General features: G+C 44.3%; 1 protein-coding gene across 1 annotated transcript; it reads right to left on the reverse strand.

Annotated features, from left to right (window-relative positions):
- Window positions 1-174: 174 nt before the first annotated feature.
- SRPX2 (sushi repeat containing protein X-linked 2) lies at window positions 175-24669 on the reverse strand. Its single transcript, XM_081125877.1, has 11 exons — window positions 24344-24669; window positions 22227-22445; window positions 17760-17840; window positions 9581-9772; window positions 7339-7515; window positions 6912-7038; window positions 6655-6776; window positions 5172-5351; window positions 4691-4824; window positions 2421-2542; window positions 175-1330 (listed from the first exon to the last, which is right to left on the reverse strand). Exons 2-11 carry the CDS (start codon window positions 22306-22308, stop codon window positions 1150-1152), a joined length of 1398 nt encoding a protein of 465 aa, XP_080982003.1. The 5' UTR covers window positions 22309-22445; window positions 24344-24669; the 3' UTR covers window positions 175-1149.
- Between the last annotated feature and the right edge of the window lie 1200 nt (window positions 24670-25869).

Here is a 25869-nt window from a genome sequence, read left to right on the forward strand (position 1 = left end):
ACAGTTATAAATAAGTCACGGGGATGTAAAGTACAGCCTAGGGAATACAATCAATAATATCAGAATAACTTTATATGGTGACACATAGACAGTGGACTTTTTGTGGTGATCACTTTGTAAGGTGTATAAGTGTAAAAGCTCACTGTGTTATATACTTGAAACTAATATAATATTGTATGCCAATTAGACTTTAATTAAAAAGATTTTACATTCCAGAATGAAAATTAGATATGAAGCCAATGTTTTGTTTACTCTCTTTAAAAAAGTGCTATAAGATACCCAAGGTTGTTTATACTTAACTTCAGAGAGAAGTACCCCCTGCCATAAAAATATACAATCTCTATTTGGAACAGAGTAAGTGGGAACTGGGACTGGGATATTACCCTAGTCCTGTTCATGAGCTTGTTCATTTCCTTGTAAAAAAAAAAAAAGAAAAAAAACAACTAAAGAGTGGCTCTGTTCCTTCTGGACAGGAAAGAATTGCTGTGGTCTGACTATGCCGAGTGAAAATAAAGCCTCTTATTGTTGTCCTGGTTGCAAGGTGGTCCGGTGTCACCAGGTTTCTCCTCCAAACCTGGCAGTCCATCAAATCCAGGTGGCCCTTTAAGAAACACGTTATACATGTTGCAACACAAACAACCTCAAACTTGTTGTTCCAAAGTACTAATTTAAATGTTTATGTATATCTGATAAACTGTAAATATAGAAGAGTCACAAAGAATAGTGGCTTATAATATGGCTAAACAATATTATTAAATGTTGAGTAATATAAAACACACACACAAAAGTCACAGCCAGTTAGTGAATGAATTTAGGATTTACTTATCTGGAAGACTTTGGATTGCTGGGAGAGGCCCTGGTTAGGAAAGGAAAACCTTTCTAACACCAACCCACCAGCCCAGGGCCTCTCCTCAGTCCCTACCTAGCTTCTTATGCTCCTCCAGTGCTACCTAAAGTGAAGACTTGCTTAGAGAAACTATTAAACGGCCCTAAAAAGGTGCCTGGAAATGTCCCAAGATTTGTGAACCTCACCCACCTCAGAGTCCTGTCCCCAGAATTGTGGGAAACCATTTCCTCCTTTTATTAGACCCTGGTTTCAATCAACTAGGAGAGCTTTTCCCTTGACCTCAACCATGCCCTGGCTCAAGTTCACTCGCATACATCCCTTTGTTCCCTGCGCTGGGTCAGCTCCTGATTGCTCAGTAGGTAGTCATCAATGAATGTGAAGATTTCCTCCGGGGCAACAGGTTCCACGTAGCGTTCCCGGTCAATCCCCTGCTTGTCAATCAACACCATGTTGAAGTAGGAGCGAGTGAGGTGCTGGAATTGCCTAGAGAGAGGAGACCAGGGAGGTGTGAGATCTTGCCTGGGCTCCATCCCACCAGGCTCTACTACCCTCTGACCTTTTGCAGCTCCACTGATGGAATAATTCCTTCCCCAACCGATCCCTTGTCTCCATCCCCTCCACTACCTATCTCAAACCCCTTTGTTTTTCTCTGCTCAGTCCCTAGACTTGCTGCCCTTGTCTGCCTAGCTCTGCTAAGCTGTCCCTTCCTCACTCCAGATGGAGCAGCTACATTATTGCTAGGCTGTGCTTCCCTCGTAGGCCCCTTACACAAGGCTAACTCATATAGCAATGCAGGCTGCATAGAATAACTCCAAGGAGCACCAGTCACATGTACTATGATGTGACTAGTGTTTTTCGAGTTGAGCTGGGCACACCTGCATAACCATGCATGATAGCTCACAGGTCGATTAATATCACCGGGTCAACTCTTCCATCTGTAGCTGCAAGTCTGCGGTTTCCTTCCTCTCAGTGTTTCTAAGTCTCTCTCCTATCTGGGACTGAATCTTTTTGTCCCTACCGAGAATGAGACCTAGAGGCAGGTAGTGTATCTAGAAGAGAGAGCAGCGGTGGCTTTATCAGCTCTGAGTGCATGTGGAGGCACTGGAAGGGTGATGATGGATAGATAATGAGAAGTCAACTTCTGCCACCTGTCACCTATAGTCTGTTTTCCCCCCAGGTGCCCATAGGTATGATTCAGATTTCACTGCCTATTAGAGACTGAAGGCAAAGAGATGACGCCATGGGGCAACAGGATCAGAGGCCTAGCTGTCATATTTGGGTCTGTGTCTCAGCCCTGGCTGTGCTTCAGAGTCACGTAAGATACCTTATTTTTTAAAAAAAAGCACAGTCCTGAGGTGATTTGGGATGGGGCCTGGTCCTCTGTATTTTAAGCCCTGCCCCCATTTGATTCTTACGTCGTGCCTCTCTGGGGTCTTAACCAATACACCTAAAGAGTTCAAACACAAGTAATGCCCCAAGAGAGTAGAGCAGCTAATTCTCCCACAACCCTCCTGTTGCCAGCGTTTCACCTAAGGTGTCTGCCCCCCCTTCCCTGGGGCCCTCCAGCCTGGACCTGAGCTCCTCGATGATGTTGGCTGACAGCTGTTGCTCCCTGATGCGCCCCACCTCCTGAGGGGGTTGCCCCACCAGCTCGATGATGGTGACATGCCGCAGGTCCAGTCCACAGGTGGATTGCTGGGAGGGGAGAGAAGGTTTTAGGGAATAGGGTCTCACACTCAAACCTAAGGCTACTTAGCTGATTGTGCCGGGGACAACCTCGAGGCAGCGTGGGAAAGGAGGGGTTTCTCTCCCAACCATCATATGATGGGGCACAACACCTTCCCTCTGTCATACCTGATTTACTTGCCCTAACAGTGTTTCCTTTATTCTAATGAAGTGTATGAAGCTGATTACAACATGTTGGGTAGAAAAGAAAAATGTAATTTATAAATCGCAGGAACACAATCCCTACTTGCTTAGTTTTGCATAGGTTTTAAACTATGTAGGTGGTTTTTTTTAATTGAGATACTAATTGACATATAACATTAATTTCAGGTACATAACATAATCATTCAATATTTGTATATACTATGAAATGTTCACCACAGTAATTCTAGTTAACGTCTATCACCGTACATAGTTATAATTTTTTTCTTGTGATGAGAACTGTTCAGATCTACTCTCTTAGCAACTTTCAAATATACAGTACAGTATTAACTATAGTCACCATGCTGTACATTAGGTCCCCATGACTTATTTATATTACAATTGGAAGCTACATAGGTTCTTAATGGATAGCTATTGTGATATGGTAATAATGGATATTATTTACTGAACACACATACCTAATGCTTTGCAAGCATAACTAATTTAATTCTCAAAATACCCTTAACAAGGCAGGTGATATTCTTATTCCATAGAGGAAAAAAAGGTAACTAGCCCAAATTTGCATGACAATAAAATGCTAAGCCAAGATTTAAATTTATGGCTGCCACTGCCTACCCAAGTGTGTGCTCTTTACCACTACACTACGATCTGTCTCCAGGATTTCTCCGAAATAGTGTTAGTGCTCTTTACATTACCCTTTATTTCCTTCCTCACACTAGGCAGGACAGCCTGTAACCCTACCTGGCTCTTTGTCCTGCATTGTCCTATGTAGAGTTATCTCTGAGCCAGTTTCCTGGGAGAGGTTTCAAGCCTCAGTGAACAACCCTTGTCTAATCTTTGGGCGACTTCTATAGTCCTGACTTTCAGAGTCATTGTCCTCATGGGCTGGCTCCAGTTCTTGTTCTTGCTTTCTGTTCAAGCTGAGGTGTTGCCGTTGTTTGCCTTTTTTTGGATCCTTGGAGGAACTTGGTCCTTTTTGGTCTAGATACCCAGTGTCATGCTTTTTACAAAGCTGCTTCCATCATAGGCCTCTGAATATTGACTTTGCAACTTGTAAGATTCAACCTTTAGAAAAGCCCTAAATAGCTTCTTCTTTCACCTGGGTACCCAGCCCCCTTTGCAGCTCCTTAGAGCTAGTTCCCTCAGTCTTGTCCTCATACCCTGAATTCTCTTCAAGAACCTAGTCTATTTTTTTATAAGTCCCAATGGTCATATCTATTCTATCCTATCCACCTTTCCTTCCCCACATGTGGCTTTGGCAAGGTATCTCATAGTGTGTTAAAAATGATTATGCAGTTCCCTCGTTTTACTTTGAAATATCACAGCACTTTTTCTCCTCTTCTGCTACGAGTCGTGGTTAAGAGCACAGATCTTAGGGACAGACTGTCTGAGTTCAGTCCTGGCTCAGTCACTTACTAGCTAGTGATCTCGGGCAAATCTTTAACTTCTCTAAGCCTCAGTTCCCTTACCTTTAAAGTGGGGATAGTAATAGTACCTACCTCTTAAAGGTTGTTTTGAGAATTAAATTAATATGTGTAAAGCACATACTTATGTACCTGGTACCTATCTAGCACTTACGACCTAAGTATTTGTTAATGCTATTATTTCTTGAAAACATAAACATAATTTAATCCCAACATTTACATTTGATCATGCCTGCTTTACAAGTCTCTCTGCAGTGCTCTGCCATGCTCCCTTCCCACCTTTCATCAAGCCCCCTGCAAGTCACACCCACCCTTCCAGGGCCCTCACTGTCTTTTTAGTAAAAACAGCAGTTTTTAAAATGTGCTAAATTTGTCTAGAGTAAAACCGATCAAATGTCCACAAACAGTTTGAGGAAGTCGAGTTTGTGCTGCAGAAAGAGCAACTCTTTGATTTGGAAGAGGGAAGGGAGTAATGGGGTAGGGTCAGGGGTATATAAGGGAGCTAAGCCCTAATTAGGGGAGTGGGTCTCACCTGTAGCATAGAGATCTGCATTTTGTAATATCGGTTGGAGGGATCAGGAGCTGAGATGATGAGGAGGCGTCGTTTCTCATAGAACTGATCCAGAAGGCCAGCAGCTGAGTTGACGTTGACATTAATCTTCATAGCTAGGGCAGAAGCAGATGGCCAGTCAGAGTACGGCCTTCTCCTTCATCCCGGCATGAGTAACAACATCTTGAGGAGTTCCAGTCTTTCAGGTTAACCCTTTTTTGTTTCTTCTCCCCTTCCTTGGGGGAAATCTTGAAAGAACACTTGGCAATTTTAAACCCCTCTTCTTGGAGTAGGAGTATTCTGAAGGAGAACACTGGCCCTTAAAATAAACACATCTCAGAACACACCCCCATTCCCACATCACACACATTACTATTGAACCTCTGTGCCATACACATTGGGAGATCCTGCAAAGGAGCCCTGATCGATATGTCTACTCTCCCCATTCCCTGGTTTCACTCACGAGCACAGACGGGTGGTGATCCTGACCACTGGCGGCTGGACTGGCACACCCGGGAGGGAGTCCCTTGGCGCTCATAACCTCCATCACAGTGGTATTCACAGGTGGCACCATAGTTGTCCCCCGCTGAGGTGCAAGTGAGGTAGCCATGCTGTGGTGGTTTCAGAGTTGGGCAGCGTCTCACTGTCAGTGAGAGGTTCAAGTTATGGGCTAGGGTATCTCTTTTAGGAAAACAACAGTTTAAGAGGGTGCCTCTGCTGAGTGTTCTAGAACATTAGACCTAGGATGACCAGAATGAATGACTTCATGTTTCTGATGGCCAGGGACAAGGCCAGGATTTTCCTAAGGAATTAAGTCTGAAATGTAGACGAAGGTGTTCATAAAATCTGGAAGCACAGGTGACTATATATTTTGTCATCAAAAGACTTTATTATTCTGTAAAATAAATATTGCCATTTTAAAAATATATTTTTATTGCTTGTAGAGAGAGACAGAGGAAATCAGAGGGAGGGAGAAACATCAATGAGAAACATCAATCGACTGTCTCCTACACGCCCCTTCTTGCGGGTCAAGCCAGTGACCCGGGCATGTGTACTGACCAGGAATTGAACAGGTGAACCCTTGGTGCATGGGATGACACTCATCCAACTGAGCCACACTGGCCAGGACAAATATTGCCATTTTTGTTGCCAGACTTTGTGGACACCCTACATAAAGCTGACCACCTTATAAAATTACTTTTAATATTAAAAATAAATAGGAGGAGACATAAATATCCATCAGTGGGAGAAGTATTACACAAATTATATTCTTAGTGGTAGATTCTTACGCTGTCATTAAAAATATTTCTGAAGAATTTTTAAAGAACACGGGAAAATTATTTGCGTTATAATGAAAAGTTTAAAAAGGGTGATCTAAGATTGGATATACAGTATAATCTCAACTACATATTTTTTTAAGTATGTGTAGATAAAAGACTGGAAAGAAAATATTAAAATATTGACAACAATTGCCTCTGGACAATGGGATAATAGATTTTTTTCCCTTTGTATATACCTATATTTCCCAACTGTTCAAAAATTAGTATGAATTATATTTATAATGAAAAAGAACAGAACGAAACAACACTGAACAAAGAGGAAGAATCAGGCAGGCAACGGAACTGATTTCAGCAGAGGCGAAAGACTGAGAATGAAGGCTGTTTAAATTTGATAATTAGAAGGCCAAGAAAAGAAACAGATACAGAGTATCTTTGTGAATTTCATCTAGATTTAGGAGTCTGAGAAAATCCTGTTGGGGAGCCAGGGTTTCTGAAGCCTGCAGGCTTCCTGAATGACCCTTTTTAGGGAACTTGTTTTTCCCCTCTCCCAATCTAAACGAGGTATCTGTTCCAGGCATAGAGAGGACAGGGTTGTGGTGAGCATCTAGGGGGTCAGGGCAGAGGAGGAATAACGAACATTGTGGAAATGGAAGACTTCTTTCTGACCTTGCACTTTCACAATGAACTTGCAGCTGGCCCGGTTGTATGCTCGGTCATAGGCAGTGTAACGAATCACATGCTCTCCTTCAGGAAAGTGAGAACCGGGCTCAGGGCCCCGAAGGGTCACCCTACGTGGGACAGAGTGAAAGAATCACTGAAGAGAAAACCTTTAGGATCGGGGGCTGTGGCACGTCATCACAGTAGCCTCAGCCTGAGAGCCTGGGAGAAGCTCCTGGAAGGCAGAAGGGGCATCCGTTACTCACCTGGTGATGGTGCCATCAGCAGAATCTTTCACCAAAGGTGGGTCCCAGTATACTCGAGCAGTCAGTTTCTCTGGCTCTGCCATCTTTTCACGTGAGTGGGGACAACGGATCTTGGGAGGATCTATGTCTGCCAAGGTCAGAAATCAGGTGCTGACTCCTGGGGCCCTGCCTTCCCTGGAGGGAACCCATAGAAGCAATACCACACCACTGGGTAGGTAAAAGATACAGTCTCTATACAAGATGCTCAATGCAACTGGGGAAGAAAGCTCAGCTGCAGGGGAAGTGATCACTTCTTTAAACATGTGCCCAGAGTGACACCCTCATAGCAAGCAGGAAGGCCTTCTGGGGTGAGGATTCCGTATCCTTTGTGAACACAATACCGGGGTGACTCTTTGCAGCAGGACAGCTAGGAGCAACCAACATTTACCTACACATACAGGCTCGCCTCCACTCCATTGCCCGTCTTCCATGCAGATTCTACTGCGGTCACCTTCCAGGTGGTAGCCACTGGAACAGCTGTAGTCACAGCGGGAGTCAAGAAGCACCCCATTTGTGCAGGTATAGGTGCCACTCGTAATGAATGCCAATGTGCGGCATCTCATCTCTAAGAGAAAACCAAGTGGCAAGCTCAGTGGCCTGTGGGACTACCTGGAGGTGATGCCTGGGCATCTAGCACAGGGACAACCATGTCAGATATAGCATAACACAGAAAACCCTACCCCAAACCTCCCTTACATTTTTTGTGCCTAATTGCCTCTTTTTCCTAAATGCTTTCTTATTTTTATATTATAAGGTACAGTAGTGCCGGGGAAGGGTGTTTCTCAAAGAAGTAGGTTACTTGTCCAAGCGCATGAACTTGAGAATCACACCTGAGTTTAGATCCCAGCTCCAACCATTACAAGCTCTCTGACTTGAACAAGTTACCTCATCTCTCTGAGTCTCAGTGTTTTCACCACTAAAATGTGGATACTTCATAGAACTGTTGTGCAGATTCAAGGGGATGATGCATATAAACCTCTGGGCTCATTTAGGGCCTCAGCTGCTATTCGTTTTTATCTCTTGTTCCTCAAATGTTAGATATCCTTGAGCAAATTCAAAACTCATTTTTGAGTATAATTTTGGTGTTGCCACAAGCACCCCTCAGCTGAGGCTCCCTTACATGTGAAAGTAGGCTGGCCCTCTGTCCCGATGAGAATACAAGTCAGGCCAGTGCTCGGAGGGCCAGCGTTAGCGGTATTTGATTAAAGAGGAATCCATGTGCTTTAGATACCACATGTGCCAGAAGTGGACACTGCTACCGTGAGTTGATTGTGCTTGCGAAAGTCTAGTTTGAGATACCTGATACTGGAAAGAAGTGGGCAAGCCACACGTCCCTTTACATTTCTAAGCTCTAACCTTGCATAAATTCAATTACTGGAGCTTTGCGTAAAGATTCTATAATCTATGTTCATTTTGCATGTTGGTCAAACCAGACTTGCCTTTTATGTTTTTAATGATTGCCTTTTATGTTTTCCAGTATCCTTTATGCAAAAATTACCTCCTTACAATCAGGGCCAAGAAAAAAAGTTTGTCTTTGTAGGTGAATTTGTTTTCTTAGTATTATATGACAATGAAAATGGTACATCCGAAGTGTTTGCTCTTTTGTCTCTTATGAGGAAGGGCAAAGTCAGATTCACTCTTCAATTAACTCATTCTAAGCACCTGGAAATATGTACGTCTCCATTCTTTTAACTGGTTTTACATTCACTTATAGACTTATATTATTTAATTTTGTGAGGCCAATTCAAATTTATTTTGGAAAAAATGGGGCCTAAGTCTTAAAACAAGTTAATTACAGTCATCTAGAGGATTTGGCAGCTTCCTTCCTTCTGGCTATCAAGCTTCTCTCCTCCACAGCATCTTTTCTGACCAACCCAATTTCTCTCTGAATGCTCAGCACTCTGTGTCTGGTCACACCACATTCATGTGCACACATTTGTGTTTCTATCCATTAGTCTATAAGCTGCCTGGGGGTAATTGAGGAATTGAGTAAGCTCCTGAAGCAACCAATACAGGGCCCTGCATACATGGGTGTCCTGCAAATGGCATTTGGAGATAGACATAAGGACAGACAAAGCTCAGCTGCAAAAAGGGGAGGCTGTAGAGCTTGAATAAGAGATAGGGAATTGGGAGCTGAGAGGGACATGATTTGGAATGTGTGTGTATTAGCACTCCCACATTCTAGCCTAAGGATTCTTTGTGACTTTCTGAAGAAAATGAAGAATGACAGGTGTCTCATAGCTTCACTGCTAAGGCCTTCTAAGGCCTTAGGCCAGGGAGTATAGTAGTTTCACGCAAGTGGGAAAGAGTCTGAGACCACACATCCTTGAGAGCTCCAGAAGAAGGCCCGGGTCCACTTCAGGCCCCAGGCCTAAGTCTTACATGCACTCCTCGGTCCCCCCAAGCCAGAAGGGCTGGTTGCTACTTAAATGCTCATATTAGTTGGGCAATAACCACAGGGAGAGGAAATGAGTTAGAATGTTAGGATGGGGAAAGGCCATTTTGGGCACCTGTGGGAAATTCTCAATTTTCACTTGACAGAGGGCATAGGAACACCTCCAGGCATGTATACTCAGTGGCTGGCCTCTCTCTTGTATATACACATCAGTATCTGCACACACACCACTTACGCCTGCAATAGGCAGTTCCAGACCAGCGGCGGCTTGGCAGGCATTGCACCGACCTTCGTCCAATCAGCCGAAAGCCCCGGTCACAGGAGATCTCACAACGCGTGCCCAGGCTGCTGTGATAATTCCGTCCCCTTGGTGAGTAGCATGTGGCTTCTCCGTCTTGGATATTTAATGTATAACACCATCGAGGAACTGTAGCAATAGAAGAAAAGTTAGCTAGAGGTACAGTAATTAGGACAGGAAAGGAGAGACACATAGATCAATGGAACAGAAAGGAAAGCCCAGAAATAGACCCACACAAATATGTTAAAATGATTTTTGACAAAGATGCAAAAGCAATTCAATGGAGCAAAGATAGCCATTCGAACAGATGTTGCTGGAGTAATTGAACTTCTGTAGGTTAGAAGAAGGAGGGGGAGGAGAAAAGAACCTCCACATAAGTCTCACACCTTATATAAGAATTAATTTAAAATGGACCATAGGTTTAAGTGTAAAAAGTAAAATTATAAAACTTTTAGAAAAAAACATAGGAAAATCTCCGGGATCTAGAGCTAAGAGGTCTTAGACATGACTTCAAAAGCACAATTAATAAAACCAAAAAAATCAATAAATTGAACCTCGTCAAAATTTTTTAAAAAATTGTTCTGTGGAAGGCACTGTTAATATATGAAAGACAAACCACAAACTGGAAGAAAATATTTGCAAACCACACATTCAACCAGTATCTAGAATGTATAAAGAACTCTCAAAACTCAGCAGTAAAAAAGCAAACAATTCCGTTAGAACATGGACAGAAGACATGAACAGATATATCCCTGAAGAGGATATACTGATGGCAAATAAGCACATGAAAAGATGGTCAGCATCATAAGTCACTAGAGAAATGTAAATTAAAACCACAGCAGGATACCACTATATACCCATTAAGATGCCTAAACTTTTTTAAAAAAAGAACAAAAAACAAAACTGGCAAAACCAAATGCTGGTGAGGATGAAGAGAAACTGGAACTCTTACACATTCCTAGGGGGAATACAAAATGAGACAGCCACTTTGGAAAATATTTTGGTAGTTTCTTATAAAAGTAAACACACACTTGCCATGCAACTCTGCAATCCCACCTTAGGTATTTACCCAAGTGAAATGAAAACCTGTGTTCATCCAAAATCCTGCATACAAATGTTTTAAAGTATCTCTATTCACAATTGCAAAAGCTGGCGGCAATTCAAACGTCTTTCTATGGGCGAATGGTTAAACTACCTGTTGTTTCTCCACACAAAAGAAGGAAGTGCTGATACATGCAGCAACATGGGTGAATCTCGAATGCAGCTTGCGAAGTGAGACAAGCCAGGCTCAAAAGGCTGCATATTGTGGGATTCCATTTATACAACATTCTGGAAAAGGCAAAAATATAGGGACAGATCCGTGGTTTCCAGAGATCAGGGGTAGAGGTCCGGGATAACCTCAAAGAGGGAGCCCTGGGCAAGTCCTTGACGTGATGGAGCTGTTTGGTACTGGGGCGGTGGTTACATGACTATGCATTTGTCAAAACTCAGAGAACTCTACACCGAAAAGTGAATTTCACAGTAGGTAAATTTAATAATTTTTTAAAAATGATAGAAGAGGGGAATGCAATATCAGAGAAGGCTGCTTAAGAATGAAAGTCCAATCCCAGTTCAGCTGAGTACTAAAGGTAATAGGGCCATTAAATCATAAAAGCATCATAAAGTCACCTCATTGGCTACACAATCGAAATGACTCTTCAGTGGGTTCAGATTTTAAAGGGACACCTATAAACAGGCAGAGGGCCACCTGTCTAAGGATGCATACACAGGGTGGCCCGGATGTGTGAGTCTGAGGTCGGGAAGGCTAAAGCCCTATGTGAGCTCATTCAATCCTCAAATCCTAAGGGACAAAACCAAGGGGACTTTGAATAAAAGTGCAGCGGGACTTAAAGGAAGAAAGAAAGGCTTGAGCCTCTGCTTGAAGGGAGCTGGAGAGTGAAGACAGGTGACAGTGAGAAAACTATCCTTCAAACAACACACTTGTGGCTTTCAGCCTTAGTTTTGAGCCTGTGGCTGTGACACAAGGCTGCCATCTGGAGACACCACCTCCAAATGACATAAAGTCTGAAGCACTACAGTTGCAGAGCTATTGATTATGTGATCACAACACATATCACAAAGACTTTGTATGGGAGGCTGGGACCACAGCAATCACTCCCGTCCTATTTCTCCCGCATTCTGTCAAGGAAAATACACATCCAATTCGAATAGATAGAACAAGTAAACATAGCAAAAGGAAATATAGAGCTAAGGATAAATACTGAGACAGTAAGAGAGGGCCTAGCTATTGTAAATAAGTTCAAATTTGTTGGCCTAGAGGAATCCTGGTATAAAGAAAGCATGTTGGGCCCGGCCGGGCGTGGCTCAGCAGTTGAGCGTCGACCTAGGATCCAGGCGATCGGGGTTCGATTCCCGGTCAGGGCACAGGCCCGGGTTGTGGGCTGCAGCCGATCAATGACTCTCTCATCATCGATGTTTCTCTCTCTCTCTCTCCCTCTCCTTTCCTCTCTCTGAAATCAATAAAGAGATATTTAAAAAAAGAAACAAAGAAAAAGAAAACATGTTGGGAAGCTGGAAAAAAATAAAAACATTATCCCAGTTTTCTTCCCCCTGCCCTGATTTATTGAGGTATAATTGACAAACAAAATTGTATATATTTAAGGTGTACAATGTGATTTTTTCCCAATTACAGTCGACACTCAATATTATTTCATATTAGTTTGGGGTTTGCAGCATAGTCGTTAGAAATTTATATAATTTATGAAGTGATCCCCCTGATAATCTTAGCATCCACCTGGTACCATACATACAGTATTATTAACTATGGTCACTGTGCTGCTCAATTGATCCCCAGAAGGAGGAAAAAGACAGCCTCTGGGAACTATAGCCTGGTGAGACCGACGGCCCTGTTAGCGTAGTATTTTAGAATATTTAAACACAGGCTTATGAGCAGTTAGAAGGAGAAGCGCTGATCTCCAGGTGCTCCTAAGAACAAGTCATTCAAGACTGACCTCATTTCCATTTTTGGTACAGTCACCAGACTGGTAGAGCAGAGGAAATTAGTGGGTACACTATGCGGAAGTCAGCGAGGCATGTGCCAGCGCCTTCACGCCACCGATGTGGCTGAGATGCAGGAATGCAGGAGCGATGACAGTCAGTCACGGAGAGTCATAACTGGCCGAACAACTGTACCCAGAGAATGCCGACGGGAAACGGAGACTAAGCGCGTGGCTCAATACTGCGCGGTGTAAATGTCCTGCTGGGAATGTGCTAGTCATCGCCGAGTAGTTACTGTGTGCTCGACACCATGCTTTACATTTTCATTTCCATCATCTCAAACAGTTCTCCCAACAGCCCTTTGCAGTTGGGAGGCATTTGTCCCTATCTTGCAGGTGAGGAACTAACCTGCCCATGGTCTCTCAGCAAGTAAGGGGCAGAGATTTGAACCCAAGCTTTGACTGGCTCTAAAACCAATATTTTTTCTAACCACAGTATCTTCCACTAGCATATTAGTGGCATATTAGGTTTCTATTTTGAAGTATACATTTACATTTTTGAATAGGTAATAGAGCCACATGGTTTAAAATCCAAAAAGTAAAAAATGTTACACAGTAAATTCGCCCTCCCACCCCTGTTCCAACACATACCATCACTTGCTCCCCACATAAAGAACCACTGTTAATAGCTTATGCATATCAAGCAAATAAAGCAAATATTGCTATGGATTCTTATTTTTCCCTCCTTTTTAACACTTAGAGTAGCATATTATGCCCACTGTTCCCACCAATGCTTTTTTAAAATAAACTTAATGTGTTTTAGAGGTCTTCCTACATCACTACAAGCATGCAATTTACTTAAATGAAGTAACATTTATAACGTACAGAGCACAGTGACTGGCACATAAAGGTGTTTGTTTGGGGTCAAAGAGCTGGAAGGTGGAGGAGCTAGGACTTGAACTCAGGCCCATGGCCTCTGATCTATGTAGCTATTCACCTATCACTTTTCAGGGATTATAAAGGAAACAAAATGCTTACAACAGGATTAAAAGGGCCTTCTCTGCGATTATCTTCAGATAACCCTGGCAGAGTTACCAGCTTGGCCAGGGCTGAAACAATACTCAGGGCGACTCAGAGGACTGAGGAAAGACCTTAGAGAAGGGTTTCTGACTCCAAGCTAGGAGTCAGGATGAGGAATGAAAGAAAGTTCAAGATGAATGAAAATGACACCAAGCTCCATGGGCAGTAAAATAATTATCTGGTTTTTACTGGTTAACTCTTCTTTTTAAATTTTTTTAAACAGTAGGTTACATTTATAAAAAATATGTTTTTATTGATTTCAGAGAGAGCAAGGGAGAGGGAGAGAGAGAGAGAGAGATAGAAACATCAGTGATGAGAGAGTCATTGATCAGCTGCCTCCCGCACACCCCCTGCTGGGGATCGAGCCTGCACGGGTTACATTTTTGATGAAAGATAAAATGAGCATGACTTTGAGGTCAGACAGACCTGGGTTTAAATTCCTGCTCTGCCACCTGTGAGCTGTGACTCTAAATTTAACTTCTCTGAGCTTAGTTTCCTGACCTGTAAAATGGGGATAATAAATCAGTTTCATAGGGCTGTTTTGAGAATCAAATGAAATTGTGTGTGTAAACTATATCTAGCCCTGGAAAGGATATTCCCTAAATCGGTGTCTGGGTTTGAGCCACTGGCTCATTCCACAGCAAGCAACAACACCTGGAGACACCATCCCCATATTACGGAAAGTCTCTTAAGCACTATAGCTGTGAAGCTAGGATTATGATGTCATAAAGACCATAAAAGGGAGGGTGGAACCTCAGGTTGGACTTTCCCAGCCACCCCTCCCCCCTCAACACTGATAACTTCACTCAATTAGCTTTATGCCCTGAGACTAATCCCTAAGAGAGCCAGCAGACACTTGACCCCACTGCCAAAGGCTGCCATATGGCTTATATTTTTCTAAAGGGCTTTATACAGATTTTAAAATCACCAATGGGGCAGGTTAATATTAATCACAGAATTGCCAGACCTCTTGAAAGTACCTTCTGTGTCTGTTGCTTTTTCCTATCCACTTCTCCCATTTACAGTCTCCTACAATCTGGCTTCTGCTCCCAGGAGGCCAACCAGCCAGTAAACATGTTTTGAGCATCTACTTTTTACATAGCTCTGAGGAGGTGTCGTACATGCTCCTTCTGTTAAATATGTAACTATTTTGCTGAGGGTAATAAAAAGTAAACCAAAGAAGCAGTACATAATGAATGCAAAATGAGTGTTCCAGACAATAAATATTTATTTCAGAAGAGGTACATAGTAGGTACTCAATGAATATTCATTGAATAAATGAATAAAATAATGAATGGATTAGGAAAAGCTCAGTGTGGGCTAAAGCAGTCAGGAAACAGCAGAGTTCTACTAAGCTGGCTAAAGCATAAATTTCATGTGAGAAGAAGGGGTAATGAGTTGCCAGGCTGGGCAGCTAGACTGAGGCCAAATTCTGTAAGAAGTGGTCACAGTGAACCACTAGGTACGAAGAGGGAAAAACATGAATCAGAGAATCTAGTTAGGAGGCAATTGCCATTATCCACGATGATAAAAGTTTTAATCCATGGGTCAATAAAGAAATGACATTTCTTGATGAATGACTAGTGAGAGGTGATAAGGAAAGGGGGGCTATAAAAGGTGATGGGGGCTCGTTAAGGCTCCATTGAGGTATTTTTAAGAGAATGATGGTACCATTATCTAAAGTAGGAAGATCATGCGGTAGAGCCTTTTTCAGGGAAGATGAGAGAATTTGGTTTTAGATATCTCCCAATGAAAGTGTTCAGCAGCAGCTGGAAATGTAGTCCAGGAGCTCAGGAGACGTGTCAGGGTTGCCCAAACTTTAGATCCATGTCCCAATATCTCTTTTGTCACCGCTACAGAGCTCCTCTCTCTTCTTGGTTTCAACTATGATCAACATAGTGAAATGTCATGGAACCCGAGGAAGGAGGGTTGAGAAGAGAGGGGTATGCTCACTGCTGCTGAGAGACTGGGGAGATTGAAACTCAAGAAAGGGCCATCTGATTTGGGCTTTGGGATAGAATTGTGATCTTCAAGGCATTGTTGTTTAAGCACGGAGATTTGTGGAAACAGACTGTAGGGAGTTTAGGAATTAGTGGGTGCTGAGACAGAGAGGCAGTAGGTGTGGACTATTTGGCAGCAAGAGGAAGGCAGTAGAAGATATCAAAAAAGGGGCATATAGGAGCCTAAAGTTCTGATCATTTCTTGATTGAGCCTATTTTCTCAAAGGTTACCATTTACCTTCTTGCCAAATATAATGCTTGCAATACCCTCCATTTGTCTCTGTAATATTTGACACAGGAGATCTCTTATCCCTTCCCCTTCCTTAAAACTCTCTTCTTGCCCGGCCGGGCATGGTTCAGTGGTTGACCTGGGATCCAGGAGATCGCGGTTCGATTCCCGGTCAGGGCACAGGCCCGGGTTTCGGGTTCGATCCCCAGCAGGGGGCGCGCGGGAGGCAGCCGATCAATGACTCTCTCATCATTGATGTTTCTCTCTCTCTCTCCCTCTCCCTTCTTCTCTCTGAGATCAATAAAGATATATTTAAAATAAAAAATAAAAAGTTGTAAAACTCTGTTCTCCTGTGGCTTCTGTAATATAATAGATACTATCTTGATCTTCTCCTACGTAGCTGACCATTAACTATCTCTGTTTCCCTTGTTGGCTCCTCTTCTCCTACTCACATCTGCAGATGTCTTCTACGGCTCTGCCCTCTGCCCTCTGCTCCCTCAGACAGTTCATCCATCTACGCTGATGACTCACAAACTTCCATCTTTCCACTTCTCACAGCCTATAGGGCACCTTCACCGAACTAGTTTTCTTTGTTAACCTTATCTTTCTGAGCAGGGCCTTACACTTCTCCCCCTTATCTTTCTGAGCAGGGCCTTCCAGTTCTCCCAGGTATTCAGACTGGATGCTTTCAGACATCCTTTTGTTTCTTAGCTTCTGGTGCATCCAGTCTGTACCAAGTCTTGCCATCTCTTTCTCTGAAGCATCTCTGGGGTCCGTCCTTATTCTCCATTTCTTTGCCACTACTCTCAGTCATCTCTAACCAACATTACTGTCACTGACTCCTGAAGAGTCCCCCTGCTCTACCGCTCCTGAACCCCTACTTTCTCTACATAATAGTGAGGTTAATATTCTGAAATTACTATTTACCATGTCACTCCCCTGGGCAAACACATACGATGCCTCCTTATAACTCATAGTACAACAGCTAAACTTTTGGCATGGCTTGCAAAGCATAGAAACAAAGAATTTTAAAAATGTAAGGGATAGTAGATATTACCCAGTCTAACCTTCCTTCTAGTACAGGAATAGCTATTCAGGATTCTTCCCAGGCAGTCCTCCTGCCCCTCCTTGGAAGAGTCTTGTAGATCATGGAGCCTTTCCTAATTTGGTCTCACTCTTTTATATTCAACTTTATTTTCTACTACTTCCTCCACATCCCATCTCCTCCAGTCAGGCTGGTTTCTTCCTAGCTCCTTCCTCTAAGAAGTTTGTTCTTACCTCTATATCTGTGGCCATCTACTTTTCTGAATGCCCTCTCCTCCCCTTTCCAGTTTTCAAAATCCACCCATCATTCAAGACCTAGTCTAAATGTCATCTTTCATGACCCTTTCCCTGACTTATTTTTCTTAACTCCTATTGCATTTACTGCTACCACATAGTTTCACACTTACTTGCTCTACACATGCTAATTTTATTGCCCCCTCACTAATCTTTCCCCCAGCAGAATGTAAGCTCCTTGGTGGGCACATGTTTTTTGTATCATCCACAGGCTTATCTTGCACAGGATTGGGATTAAAGGAGGTACTCAGTCAACGCTTAATGGCTAATAATAGATGGGCAACCTTAGTGCTAGAGAGGTGAGGTCATACAGCAAATCAGTCACCCAGTTCAGGGTTGGAAATCACGGCCCCTGATTCTCTGAGTTTCAATTTTGACACATAGAAGCCAAACTAGATGAGGGTGCTTCAGGGAGGTACTAGGCCTTAGGCCAGGAAAGACCCTTCCTGAGCCTGAGAAGCAGTGAAGATTACCTCGGTAGTCTAGGGCAGGGACACGTGGGACCTCTTCAGCATATACTTCATTGTAGCTTTCATCTGGGTAGTAGCCTGAACCTAGAATGAATAAGACAGTATTGAGATGACATATTGATTTCTCACTCAAGTCCTTCCCCAAGCTTTCCCCCTTACAACTTGGTCTCTTCCTGAGGACATGGCAAGCCAGGTGGATATTTAGTGGGGAAAAATCTGCCTTGTAAAGCAGCAGAACTATTGTGGGCAAACCTCAATACCTCAGGTGCATAAAGGGGGAGCTCATGGGGAGGGGTGAGGTGGGAGGGGGCACTGGTAGCACTAGAAGCCTCCATTCAAAAGAAAACACACACACAAATTTCTTGACCATCCATCAACCCTGCCAATCTGGACTATAAATGACCCATTTACTTGATGCAACACATGAGTCTTGGTGAGCCGCTGATGACCAGGCTCTGAGTTGTCCCGGGTAGGAGGAAAAAAATAGAGCCTACATAAGGTGACAAGCCTGCTCACAGTCCTCAGAAAGAAATGATTCCTCAAGCTCCCACTAGCCCACAGGGCACGAGCCTTTTGCCACCCGGTTGCCATTCTAAGAGTGGCATGCCAAGGCAAAGAGAGAGAGCTCAAAAGCAAGGGGAAATGAAAACAGTTTCATTTATAGTCCTGAGCAATTTGCCCTGGTTTAGAGGAAAAAGCAAGCCGAGTCCTTTGGAGAAATTTCCGGTTCCTCTAATCAGCAGGAGCTTTAGCAGGAGAACATTCCCAGGCCACCCCCATTCCGCTAAGTGGCCCAGTCCCCGGTACAGGCAGGTCTGCGGCTGTCTGGGAGACTAAACAGCGTGTTCCACCAGATGGCAGGAAATCGGTCATGAATACGAACTAATTGGAATACAACTTGGTCCTTTCCGGAGTGAAGTTTCAGGAAGCCCTAACGCACGCACAGGGATAAAGCAGCCAGCCTGGAGTCAGAAGACAATTCTTCACTTTCGGGGTTGCTGCTTCTGGGGCAGGGCCGGGTTTTAGTGCCGGAGCCCTTGGGCCGTGTGAACGCTCAGGCCACAAGCGCTTCTGCCTCCTCTTTAGGAAGAGGCTCAGCTCCCCTGCACGAAAGGGTGGAACGGAGGCCTAGGCCATGAAGCTCCTCCGTTCCCCACGGACTGGGGGTGGGGGGCGCTCGGAAACCAGTCGGACTTGATGAACAAGGGAATGAATCAAAAGGAAAGCTTGCCCTATGAAATCATGTCCTCGTTGGTTTGCCCTCATTCCAGAGGAAAGACTTCATTTTCTCTCTGTCCCTAGACTTTTCCTGTTTTCCCATCTCAGTTCTTCTGGCTTCCCTTGCTTTCTCCTCGGGCTCGCTCTCTTTTCCCACGCGGGAGGTTTCTGTGCGGAGGGCAGAATTCTCACCAGCTGTTTCGGGTTAGCATTAGCCTCAAAGACTTACAGCTCCTGTAAACAGGAGGCCAGATGTGTGCGATTCCCTAAAGGATTCAGTCCCTGTGCTCTTATTCCAGAGCTTGCCTGTGAGGAAATGGCCAGCAGGCAGCGAGCCCCTGTTTACCAGAAGAGCGAACGGGGACGGCAAAGGCCTAGGGCTGGATAACAACGGAGACTGCTCACATCATTCAGCACGTGCTCTGTGTTCAGCCCATTACATGTGTTATCTCATTGTCATCCTGACATCTCAGCGAGGTCGCTGCCCTTATTTCTCCCTAATGTACCGATGAGCAAACAGGGTGAGAAGAATGAAGGGAGTAGCCCAAGTCTCCCAGCTGGTAAGGAGCAGAGTGCACATCCCAGCCCAGGGCTGTTTGACCCTCTCGATACCAAACTCAGACACCCCACTAAGGATGGCCTAGGGGAGAACTCTGAACCATGTCCGGCAGGGCTAAAAATCCCGAAGCTTTTTTTGCAATCCAGCTTTTTTACCCTGTGTGTGTGGGATCGAAGGCCACCAAGCACTTTACATCATTCCAGAATTACAGGGGATGTGGGAAAGCTGAGGGGAAGACTCAGTCAGATAATTATAGTCTCCACCAGGGTGCAGAGGTAGCCACACCAGTGCCAAGTTTGCTTTGTGACAGGAATGAGCTTAAGCCACCTTACTACTTTCAGCCTTTCCATTTCCCCTCTCTGTCTGTCTTTGGGTATTTTCTGCACAGATTAGGATACTGAGGTGAGATGTAAGAAACTAGAGGGGCCCCCTTGGCACATTGTTCTATCTGCTTGTCCCTCTTCAGCCCTGGGGGAGAGAAGTTTGGGCAGCATTCTTTTTTTTTTTTTTTTTGTACAGTTTGGGTTTATTTGTTATAGCATCAAGGTTTACCCAGAGTAAATACACACAGATCTCCCGATAGAGACGTATTCAAAAGTGGGACCCCAAAAGAAGAGACTGGGTTTTCCCCACGGGTTCCTTTATGGGCCAGCACCTCCCACCTCCTCCTCTCAGTCTCTCGATAATATGGGGGCAGGGAGGGAAGCCGGCATTGTCCCATTTCCCAGAGCATAACACTGAAGGTCACATGAAGTGACTTGTCCTCACTCTTCCGTCCGGACCAGGGAGCGGCCTGGGCAGCATTCTTAAGCGGTTACTGTGGGGTCTGTTATTGTGTCCCTCCAACTTCCGCAGTACGGTCAGACCCTCTAAGCACTTCATTTCACAAAGGTATGGCTGGAAATGTAACTGACATTTGAAGGCTGTTTTCAGATCCACACCAATGCTTGGCTCTTAAGAGCAAAGACACTCTGACTTCCTGAACTGCACAGATCTGCCAGAATACACCTCTCACCCACTGTTTGCTCTATTTATGTCCTCGGCCGTTTCCAAACCCTGCTGATTACTCCTGGGCCCTTTTACTGATTAGCCCTGAATCCACACTTGGCTTTCCTTGTGCCATTCCCACTTGGGAACAGCGCTATCGCTGGGAAAGAAAAAGTGCTGGATGTATAGAGAGTGGTGAATATATATAGTGAATGAATGAACAAATGAGTGGAGCGAGCTCAGACGGCTGAGCTAGCGATTTGGGGAAGGATTTGCTCCAATAGGAAAATGTCCAAATTTCTCCCATCGTGTAGTCTCCTAAGAACAGAATAGGGCAGAATGATTGGGTTTGCAGGGCTGTCAGAGATGTCACAGCCTGGCTCCTCAGAAGGAGTGGTGACCCTGGTGATTCTTGTGGAAGTGGGAGTGCCACGTTTGCAAACAGCCCTTTGAGAACTTCAGGTGAATCTCAGTTTTAAAATAAAACTGCCCTTTCCTCAAGACTCCAATAGCTCAGGCTCCCACCCTGGGAAAAGTAAAGACCTTTGTATTCCATGAGGTTTCTTACAGGTGTTCGAAATTGGACTTTGAGCCATGTAATCTCCACTCCCTAAGTCCTATGGCCTTTGGCTGGATTTTGGTCTTCTGTACTGGAACTGAAGCTTGGGAAGGTTGGGGAGGATGGCTCCTTTAACCCCAAACAGTGTGTACTCTGCCAAGGGCTTGACTTGAATTTCTTCATCTCAATGACATCCCTTGTGCTTCACCCCCTACAAAGCCAGGTTAAGCCAAAGAGGGGGAGAAGTTTGCATATTTGTTTGAAAGCTTCATGCAGCTGTTCCAGACAAACAGAGTGATTGCCAAAGGCCTCCACCAGGAGCCCGGGGCATGTGGAAAATTTTAGCTGCAATGACTGTGGCTGTGATGGAAGCAGTTTGTTATTTACTCATCTCTGGATATTTTCCTAATTCCATTGGTTGGGCCTGTCTCCTTCTCCTGCCCTCCCTCGGCCCCCATGAGGGCAGACACTGCAAGCCACAGAATATTCTTAGCACTTGGAATGCCAGCTGGGCCCAATCAAAAACCTCTTTCTGCCCCCTCATTATCCTCCCATCATCCCTCCTACTCCCCTTTTCCCTCTCCCACTGGGTCTGTTCTCTTCAGCTCCCTATGTCTCCAGGGGCAAAGGATGAAACATTCAGGAATCCAGAACTCTCCATCCCTTCTGAAGGAACAAGCCAGAAGAAACTGGGGAATTCCTGTTTGAGAGAATGTGATCTGTATTTTCATTAACATCTTTGGCAGAAAGGGGCTATAAAAATCTCATCCTATAAAGGTCTGGGGGTGAGAGAGGGTGGGATGGAGGAAAGGAGGGAGAGAAAAAAGAGAAAGAAAAAGAGAGGGAGGGAGGGAGGAAGCTAAGTGCAGAAGCAGGTGAAGCAGGTGAGGCAATGGCCTCAAAGATCATATAGTCCAACCTTCTTATTTTTAGCTGGTGCAGCCTGTTTTCAAAATCTCTTGTTAGTTTGCCTCAAAGCCTCCCTTGGTAGCCTATTGCAATGTTTAACCATTTTTGTTGTTGAGAATGATTCTTCTTGGTATCTAATTTGAGTATCTCCCATTGAAGTCTAACTCTTTCCTTCTCCAAGACCTGGTCTAGGCCCTGCCCTCCCTGGGAATAATGGGCCACAGCTCCTAGAACTTACCTGCTAACCATGTTGGTGTCACTGCTGGAGCAAGGAAGAGCAGCAGAGAGAGAGCCCCTCTTTGAGTTATTTTACCAGCCATCCTTTTAAGGGGGTAGGGATTGTTAGGGAGATAAGAATAGGAGTAGGTGGCCAGAAGTACCAGGACAAAGAAAAATAACTTTCATAAATCAGCCATCAATGAACTTCCAAAAGTGAGAGGAAGCAGAAATGTGGGATCTGCAAGGAAGAAGAGAGATTTTTAAATTAATGAATGGTTGTTTTATCATCCTTCTTTTGTAAAGATCTTCCACTTTATCGAATAACAAGACTCTATTTGTTATTTATGGTCTTTTTCTTTTCCAGAAGGAGAAGGGTGTAAAACAATCAATTTTCAATTGATCCTGGTGAGATCAGATGCAAACGTTCCATGGGACGAGTCATAATGAGGGACACTGAGTTACCAAGTCCAGGAAAGGGCCGACATAAAATCATATAGAATCTAGATGAAATCCTGCAACTGGAAACCATCCAGCTGATGGTTTCATCAGTTTAACTGGTATTTCCTTAATCACTAATCTGGGAAAGCATCTTCCTGCATGGACGAAGCTTGAACACTGGAGTTATACAGATCCGAATATGTATCCAATTCTGTCCCTATTAGCTATGCGGCCTGGGCAAATTCCTTAACTTCTCTGAGCCTCAGTTTCCTCATCTATAAAATGAGAATTATAATAGTATCTACGTTTATTCAGCTTGGTGAATTTATTTTTTTCCTTTTTATTGAATTTATTGGGGCGACACTGGGTAATAAAATCATACAGATTTCAGGTGCACATTTTTACAACACATCATCTGTACACTGTCTTGTGTGTTCACCACCCCAAGTCAAGTCTCTGTCCATCACCATTTATCCCTGTTTACCCCCTTCTACCCCCCCCCCCCCAGCAATCACCACATTGTTGTTTGTATCTACTTATAGAATAGATTATTCCCTGGCACATAGGGAAACAATCAATATATACTAGTTATTATTACCAACTTTGTATTGGACAGGACAGGATGTCTCCTATCTTTAGTCAGTAACTATACCCTGGCTATGTTCTTGGTTTGGTTTTTGAAGCTGAGTGGTTTGGTGGTGGCTTGTGGCTTTCAAGTCCAGCCTAACCTTCTAGTTTTACCCTGCAGGGCCAGCAGGAAGTCAAGCGAGGTTGGGAAGAACCTGCTGAGGTACGTGAGAGGGTAAGCAAGCTCCAATTGCCCTCTCATTTCCTAGCCTGTCCTCACTTAAATGGGATTAGAGTTTTGTGGTTCCCAGTGGGCAAATACCTCATAAATGACAGTATTAAAACTTGCTGCCCATTGGTATAAACTAGCCAATGGACTTTTCAGTAAGCACCTACTCACCCACATACTTTCAATGAAATGCCAGGCTCAGGGGAGGCGTCAGTCCCAGAAATGGAGAAATAAAAAGATGCCAGAGTCCCCAAGGGACACGAGAAGTCCAAGAATGGCACAAATTCATTTCCCAATTGATTGCTACCTGGTCTCAGACTTTGTGTGGACAGTGGCAAGGAAGCAGGATAGAGAAAAAGTGAGGGCAAGTGAGGGAGGCAAGGAAAGTGGAAAGATGTGAGAAGGAAGCTAGAAAGCAAAGCAATCAACCAGAGCTGAAGGAAAGAGAGAAAAGCAGAAAGAGGGAACCAAAGAATGAGAGAGGGGAGTTGAAAGAGTTCAGGAAAATGAACAGCTAGATAAACTAATCCCTGAGCCCGCCTCCCACACGCAGCCTCAGGCCAATTCCTTGGTTCAGGAGCGAGAAGGGCTTTCCTTTCCAGACTCGGTGCCCTGAGGCTGTGAGCACTTCCCTGCCTACCTCCTCCCCGACTTCAGGCCGATCGTTTGACTCACCGGAGTCAGCCATCCCTCTGCTGAGCATCGGGAAGGTGGCGGGAACCTGTGTCTGCAGCCAGGTCACAGCTCAGATGAAAAGCAGCAGATGATCCAGTTTCATAAAAGAATTTCTTTCTCCCCCTTCACCCCCAGCCATGTTGCCCAAGTCCTGGGTCCTGTCACCCCCCACGGTTGTGAAGCGGGGGGCTGTGCGGTGCAGAGGGGGGTTAAGCAGCAGATCTTACCTGTTTTGTGGGGTTTCGTGCTCTCTTTTCCTCTCCTCGTTCTCTTTCTCCCTCCTCTCTGCTTCTCTCATCAGTTGAAAAAAAAAAAAAAACTTCTAATTTAACATTCCTAGAACGAGTGGCTCCCGGTCTGTCCGGGCCTCCGGGATTCTGTTAAAAACTGCCCAGATGTTAGGACATCCGCATCTGCCAAAAGTTTCCTTAAAGCTATATTAGCCCCCAAGCTATAGCTGCTTTTCCCTCAGAGAAGAGTTTCAGAGACAGAACACAAGGATTGGAGGGACTCGGCTGTCTGCTGCAGGACAGGGGAAAGTGTGAATGGCGCTGGCCCCATGCCCGTGCTTATAGTAATGACTGACAGAGGCTGGCGAAAGGGCCTCCCCAGAGATGTGGCCGACTGGAGAACGCGTCCTTTTATGACTCAGCATCGCATCCATGTTACATGAAAAGGAATTTCCCAATCTCGAAGAAGAGAAGAGCGTAGCTGGCTCTGACATTCCCTGGAGATGTCCCTCTAATTCCTTAGCGCTCCCCACTCCGAGTTGCCTTGCCAGCCCTAAGTACAGGCTCAGACACAGCTTGAAAGCCTAGCATCGATTACCTAACTTCCATGGACTTCAGTTTCTGATAAGATTATGTTGTTTACCAAAAAATACCATGTCCTTCTTGGCTGAAGACTAGAGGCTGAGCTGTAATGAGTGGAGGGAACGCATGCTTAGAGAGGCTTGAGCTGGAGGCTGTTTAAGCGAATCTAGATGATCTGTTCATGGCCAGGTTAGAGCCATTGCTGAGCTGTTTCCCAGTGCCCTCTGATGGAGAAATATGTTTATCTTCACCAAGCAAGCTTTCTTTTTCGTATCTGATAAGAGTATTCTACCATAGTGCAGACCAACTCCTTACATTCTCTCTCCCCTCAGACTTGACATTTCCATCCTTGAAAAATCAGTGGTCATAGCAGAAATATTTTTAACTGCTGTAGAAAGGGTTTCGTCCCTGTATGGGCAAGCAAATTGGTCACTCCTTTTCAACTATGAAGAGAAGAATTGCGCTTATGATAATGAAAAGTCCAATAACAAGCCTGTTTCATTCCCAATCCACCAATGAAAAATATGTATGGAGTGTGTACCGTGTGCCCAATAGTGACAGGGGTATAAAGAAGCTGAAGATATGATCTTGGTCTCATTCATTCAATACATTTATCAAACATCTAATGTGTTAAGAACGGTGGACACACAAAAACCCCTGACATCCTAATCCATAATTAATTCAACAAATATTTATTGAGCATCTATTATATGCCACACACTCTTCTAGATACTTGAGAGACATCAGTGAACAAAAAAGACAAAAATCCTTGCCCTTATGGAATGAAGGAGACAGGCATTCAAAAAATGTTCTTGATTACAGTTGTGTATGCTTAGGGAAGTAACCTTTGTTGGGCATCTACTATAAGCTACGAACCAGGGGACAGTGGTGAGTGAGAACTGTGTGATCCTTGATCTGAAGGAGCTTACTCTCCAGCTTCC

The sequence above is a fragment of the Miniopterus schreibersii genome (assembly GCF_964146895.1).
Source record: "Miniopterus schreibersii genome assembly, chromosome: X".
Taxonomy (NCBI): Eukaryota; Metazoa; Chordata; class Mammalia; order Chiroptera; family Miniopteridae; genus Miniopterus; species Miniopterus schreibersii.

Coding starts and splice junctions, on each gene's coding strand:
- SRPX2 (XM_081125877.1), bottom strand. CDS start 22,308: ATGGCTGGTAAAATAACTCAAAGAGGGGCTCTCTCTCTGCTGCTCTTC. Junction 17,841..22,226: donor GACACCAACATGGTTAGCAG/GTAAGTTCTAGG, acceptor TATTCATTCTAG/GTTCAGGCTACTACCCAGAT. Junction 6,777..6,911: donor GCTGATGGCACCATCACCAG/GTGAGTAACGGA, acceptor TGTCCCACGTAG/GGTGACCCTTCGGGGCCCTG.